We start from the raw sequence: 6,723 nt of genomic DNA, 5'->3' as shown, positions 1-6,723 counted from the left end.
ATCGCTGTCCGATCTGTGGTGCAGTAGCAGAAACGGTGACCCATATTTTTACTCAATGTTCATTGGTGAGTTCGGTTTGACTTAGATTCAGTGGTTTTACTTGGCCACAAGTTTAAACACATGTTGAATTGCTTCAAGTTATATAATAGTATGTGTCTAAACAACAACTGGTTGAGTTCTTTTGTGTGATATGGTATATTTGGGTTGGTCGGAATTAAGTGGTTTGAGAGAATAAATGGCTAATAGTAGAATCTATTATTTTTTGGACTAGACAGATATGTACTGCTTGGCAGGTTACTCTTGCAGCAAGAAGGGTTGGTCATTCAGTTGGTGTTAATTATCTAGCTGTATGGAAACCACTAGAAGCAGGTATGCTGAAATGCAATACAGATGCTGCATATGAGGAGGTTGCGCAAAGAACAGGTATTGTCCGGATAATTCATAATAGTTATGGAGGTTGTGTGGATGGTAAATTGATGATAGTTCTTATAATGATGAACTCTTTAATGGCGGAAGCTTTGTGCATGAAGGAGGCATTAAGTTGGTTAAAAGCCAAACAATGAAGGTATAAAATTATTGTGAAATTAAATTCAATGATTACCATGCAAGCTATGAAGAGTTTCAAGCAGGATAAGTCTTATTTTGGTCTTATTACGAAGAAGTCAGCGAATCAGTGTGCGTATTGCCTAGTAAGAGCAACTGTTTCTATATCTGGCTATTTAGAGTGGAATGTTATCCCACCTCATAGTATTTTTTATGTAATCCAAATCGACATTCATAATATATGACCATTTTTAGATTTAAAAAAAAATAATTAAAAAATAAAATTAAAAAAGTGGGGCAGTCGACAGCACTTAATGTAACGACGTCGTAGAGCATTTATGATAAATCTACATGGCGGCCGAAGGGAAACCCTACACCCTCCTTTTCTGCTGAAGCTTAAACCCAGACCACTGCTCCAGCAAGCATAGCAATGGAGGGTGATGCTGATGCTGCGCAGAATGACCAAAATGCCGTCCAGAATTTGTCTGATTTACAGCCAAGTCCTTCACAAGGTGATCAGCCACCTCCTCCTCTCTCGAAAAATGCCCAAAAGAAGTTATTAAAGCAGAAGAAATACGAGGCCAAGAAAGCAGAGAAAAAGGCCTTAATTAAAGAGCAGAAGAAGCGAGAGGCGGAGAGAAAGCGCAAGGAATGGGAGGAAGCCCTCGCCGGCGTCTCAGAAGAGGAGAGGCTAAAACTGATAGAGTCGAGAAGAGAGCTCCGGAAGGAGCGAATGGAGAAACGGTCTGAGGAAAGAGAAAGCAAAATACAGAGGCTCACCGGGGCCAAAACCCACGGCCAAAAAATCGTCATTGATCTCGAATTCTCTCATCTCATGACCTCCTCTGAGATCCACAGCCTTGTTCAACAGGTCTTTCCAGCTATAATTTACTCTATATATAATTGTTACTGGCAATTTCAATTCAAATCAATGATAATTTCAACGAGATTGAGTGAAATTATGAGGCAAAGATTACACTATCATCGACTGTTGTTTGATAGAAACAACCAAAGAAGAATGAACTTGCCTTGTGGTGTTTGAATATGCTCTTATTAATCTTATTAAACGAATGTGCAGATTATGTATTGCTATGCAGTGAATGGAAGATGCCCTTCTCCTTGTCACCTCTGGTTGACAGGTTGCAAGGGAGAAATGGAGAACCAATTGCAGAGGCTTCCAGGATTTGACAAATGGATAATTGAGAAAGAAAGTCGATCATATATTGAAGCATTGGAAGATGAGAAAGAAAATCTTGTCTATCTTACGGCTGATGCTGAAAAGGAGCTAGATGAACTTGATCCCCAAAAATTATATATTGTTGGTGGGTTAGTGGATCGTAATCGGTGGAAGGGGTTAACCATGAAGAAAGCACAAGAGCAGGGAATCCAAACTGCGAAACTACCTATTGGCACTCACTTGAAGATGTCAAGTTCTCAGGTATCAGATCGGATGTTTGCATTTATTTTTCTCTAGGCGTCAACTTGACTTATACTTGCATTTGTTTCATTGCATTTTTACATATATAAAAACTATACAAATTCTCTAATTTTGCCAAATTAGAAACTAGGAATGTGATTAGCACTGCCGTTAAGAAACAATGTAAAAGGGGCCTTGGTGTAAATGGTTTTGTGCTAGAGCTTCTCTTTCTAGTCCAATTAACATAGTGCTGGAGCTATTCTTAATCTGTGAAGTTTTGTGCTACAAATTAGAGCTTAGAAGTCATAAATAGGCTGCAGAGTGTGGGCAGAAATGAATGTGCTTGCAGGGTTACACATAATATGCATTTCTGGCAATAATTAAATTTTGTACTACAAATCCTCTAGGTCTTTATTTTAATGTTAACCTACCATGCGGCAGCTAGGCCCACAAAGACAGTCTACTGCTATCACACAATAATTAAATTTTATTTCCAAACTAGTTGTTGTCAACTTTATGAATCCTTTTTCGTCATTTATCTCTGATGAAACTACTTCTGTATTGATATGTAAAAATTGAAACTACTTCTGTATTGATATGTAAAAATTGTAAATCTTTTGATGTTATTTTTTTTCTCATCTTTTTAGGTTCCCCTTACCTTTCTCACTCATGCTGCCACTAACTTATGACACTTCTGTGCTGGGGCATTCAATATGTTGGATATGACCAAACCATTTCAATCTACCCAGTCTCATGTTATCTCTAATATGTGCTACATGCACTCTCTGATAGATTTGGTCATTTTTAATTCTTATTTATGATCGTGTTGCTAGACGTCCAATTTAATATCTGTATTTCTGCCCACATTTATCTTGTGAGTATGTTGTATGGCCAATATTGAATTTCATATGCTATAGCTGGATTGACCACATTTAAATAGAATTCACCTTTCGCTTGTTAGGGATCTTATAGTCGCATAGTACACCTATTGCATTCTTCCATTTCATCCATCATATTTTGATCTTATGCTACCCATTATTCTTCATTCTTCTAGGTGATAGAACCTAAATACTTAAATGGATTGCATTTTTGCACTAAAACTCCATTAAATCAAACCTTCCCCCATTCATTCTACAAGAGATAAACTCGAAATGCAATTATCTGCCCTGCTTCTACTTATGCTAAAACCCTTACTCTCTAGGTTCTCTACAATTCCCAATTTTTAGTTTAACTCTTTCACTATATTCAGCCACTAATAAAGTTGTTAGTTAATATATTTTTACCATCCAATACAATGCATTAGCTTAGGATAGATGATATTCCTTTTCTTATCTTGTGGCATGTTGATTTCCCAAACAAAAGAGTAGACTCCAAATCCACGAATCTCTTGATCATGCATGCAAACTCTGCATATTGTTTGATGTATTGCAGGTCCTTACAGTAAACCAAGTAATAGAGATACTCCTCAAGTTCTTGGAAACAAAAGATTGGAAGGCTTCATTCTTTCAAGTAATCCCTCAGAGGAAAAGATGTGAAACTGATTCAAGAGAAGATCAAGGAGTTGATGGGGAAGAGAATGAGGAGAAAGAGGAGCCATCTGAGAAGAAGAGGTGCACTGATGATTCTTCCAGCAGGTAGAACTTACCAGCTAGTTGAATTGAATTTTTGTCATATTTTGAAGGCATTAACATTGGGAATGGGCTATCTACGTTTGTATGACTGAGAAATTGAATGCCTAACATTGTTTTCTCAATGCAAGCTTCCCATCTTTCCTGTGAATGGCATGATTGTTCACATAACCCCCCTTCTTCTTCGTTTCCTTCTTGAGCACAAGTCTCATAATGTTCAGCTCGTATCTTCTTAATCTCTCTCTACTGCTGGACATTAGATAAGAGGTATGCTGGTGTGCTTTCCAATTCAATCTCTTTCCATTGTTGCTAGAACTAATGATCCAGAAGCCATTCTCTCCTAGTTCTTTGGTTGCCTACGTGAAAAAGAAATCTTCAGGTGAGCCAACGACTACCACTTGCAATTTTCCCTCACTTTTGTTGGAAAAAAGAAATTAGTTTTTTTCCCCAATATCCTCTCATTTTATTTACTTTTCTCTAATTATTTCTTATCTTTTCTATCGTATTTGCAATATGTTTTCCATTTTCTTTAATATAATACCATTTTTCCCATTCATTATAATGTAATTCATTATAATGTAGTTCTAGTAATTACTGGATATAAAATAAAATATATTTATAATAAGAAAATAATTCTAAATTTAAAAACAATTAATAAAACATAATAGAAAAAAAAATTATTATTTCAATTGAACAATATTTTTTCCTTTTATATGTATAAAAAAAATTGTCGATGGATTTTAAGTTCATTTGTGATTTACTATGGATTTATCATATGGATTGATAAAAAAAAATAAATAAATTATAGCAATCGATCAACACCGTTAAAGGATTAGCGGTAAAAATCCATTGGTAATAATTGAGAATCTTGTAGTGACAGTTTGAAACATGTCGAAGGACATGTGCAATTAAACGGAGGTTTCTTAGCAAGCGGGATAACTTGTATAGTGTTGTAAAAAATAAGAATTTTCCAGATTCAACCGTTGGCATTAATCACGGAAGAACAAACAATGAATTTGAGTTCATAATCTAAGAGTCCTAAAATCGCATTGTTTTTCTACAGTGATTCAGTATGGAGCTTGAATAAAAAATCCTATTTGATAGCTTCTCATATAGTTGATTGTTTTCTTTTGTTCCACTTTTGACGTAGAAAAATGTTTTCTGAATGTGTGTACAGGAGATAGCCCTTTCAAAGAAAATACACAAGCGAAGACCAATATATATATATATACACTTAACTCACAAACTACCCACCAAACCATGATGCTGCACATTATTTTAATATTTAATTTTATGTTCAATTTTTTAAAGTTTATTTTAAATTAAAAATTAAATATGAGTTTGTTTTATATAAGATACTGAAACTATTACGAATCAACTATTTTCATTTTGCACTTATCTATAATAGGACACATTATCATGTAGATTGCATTTTTCATTCTTAACAAATAGACTATATTATCATAACATAACATAGTTCGAGTTCAAATATTATATATAATCGCTTGAATGATAAATTTATGTATAGATGAAATATTTAATTTGAGTTTATAATTATGTTTTATTTATAAATAAACATAATTAATCGGCTAAATACAAAATGATTTTTCTCTTAACTAGTCTCTATCTTAACTCAATTACTTTTCTAAAAATATCTCGTTAGATTGTATCATTCATAATCATCTTATATTCTAAAATAGTAAATATTAAATTAAAATTTAAGTAATTGATTTGAGTTCAAAGAGTATTATTTTAAGATTACTTATCATTTAGGATTTTACACTATGATAAGTAGAGATCATTGCTTGTATTTCTATATATGAGTCACGAGTAATATATTATGAATCACATGCTATGATATTCTTTCTATTCCTAGTACTCAAATTTGAGTTCTCTCTTTTATTTATTTCTTATTAGAATTCTATTTCAGCAGATAATGTGACTTATTCACGTAAAATTAATGCATTTAATATAATTATCTCCAATAATTAACCTCAATATTTTTTGAAATGACATTCAGCATTATAAGTTTTGAGCTCTTGTTGTTTATCCATAGATAAAATAAAACTTATAATTATCTAATATTTTATATCTCGTGTAGTAACAAAGTAATACTAAATGAGGATGCATCATCTATCTGGCAGACATACCTTTATAACAAGATTATATGATAATAAAATAGTATGTATGAATTGCATTATTGTCATAAAACATTGAATAATATTAATTTATCTTAACATGAATATAAAGGGAGAAAAAAAAACATACATTACCCTTATGCAAACTTAATGACTTTATATGCTTAGAAAAATATTTTTTATAATAAGAGGATTCGTAGTTATTTCTCATGTGTAAAAATATATTCCATATTTACTTCTCTGTATACAATCATATCCCTTGTGTAATTATAATTGATGCATATGTCTTTGATCTTTTCATGATATCGTAGATCTTTCGTGTAAACTATTGCTCTTTAATTGTCACAATAGATGGTCAATGGTGAAATAGCACCACTGAAACTCCCAAATAACTAGAAATTGCTTTAACCAAATAGCATTTCATATAGCAATAAACTTAAATTTCATTATTGACAATGATATACATGATTGCTTGAATAGTAAAGAAATCTCCTTGGCTTAACTACAAAGACAGATTCACGGAAAATTTATATTTTTCTTTTTATGGAGAATATCATGAATTAATTTGGTGATTTTCAGAAAGAAGTTTACACAATGCAATAATGATGATAACAATTATGACAAACTACTACGTCATAATGAATGAAAATAGTAGAGAAATAGAACGTCATGAATTAATTTAGTGATTTTCATAAAGAAGTTTATACAATGCAACAATGATGATAACTATTATGACAAACCACTATGTTATAATGAATGAAAATAGTGAGAGGAATGAAAGATAATACAAAAAGGAATTAAGGTTGTGAAATCCGATTGTGAAATTAGGATTTAACTTTTAAAATTAGAAATTCTAATGAATCAGAGACATTAAGTATTGCCACGTATTAAGTCACTACTATATGATTAATCTATGGCCAAATTGTCATTGTTGACTTTGAATAGAGTTAATCACTAATCCATTATAAATTTCGCTACTTTTAATTATTAGTGCAAA

General features: G+C 32.5%; 1 protein-coding gene across 2 annotated transcripts; it reads left to right on the top strand.

Annotated features, from left to right (window-relative positions):
• The first annotated feature begins 904 nt into the window (after nucleotides 1-904).
• LOC110629115 (tRNA (guanine(9)-N1)-methyltransferase) lies at nucleotides 905-3,739 on the top strand. 2 transcript variants are annotated; one of them, XM_021776022.2, is made up of 3 exons: nucleotides 905-1,414; nucleotides 1,622-1,981; nucleotides 2,608-2,772. In XM_021776022.2, the coding sequence occupies exons 1-3, from the start codon at nucleotides 974-976 to the stop codon at nucleotides 2,647-2,649; spliced, it is 843 nt and encodes a 280-aa protein (XP_021631714.2). In that variant the 5' UTR covers nucleotides 905-973; the 3' UTR covers nucleotides 2,650-2,772. The 2 variants fall into 2 exon arrangements, with proteins under 2 accessions (XP_021631714.2, XP_021631713.2); XM_021776021.2 differs by lacking the exon at nucleotides 2,608-2,772 and adding an exon at nucleotides 3,392-3,739 and having other exon boundaries at nucleotides 906-1,414.
• Nucleotides 3,740-6,723: the final 2,984 nt, after the last annotated feature.

Source organism: Manihot esculenta, chromosome 13 (genome assembly GCF_001659605.2).
Source record: "Manihot esculenta cultivar AM560-2 chromosome 13, M.esculenta_v8, whole genome shotgun sequence".
NCBI classification, from domain to species: Eukaryota; Viridiplantae; Streptophyta; class Magnoliopsida; order Malpighiales; family Euphorbiaceae; genus Manihot; species Manihot esculenta.
The sequence above is the reverse complement of the archived record's forward strand: the minus strand, read 5'-3'. Positions and strand labels throughout refer to the sequence as shown.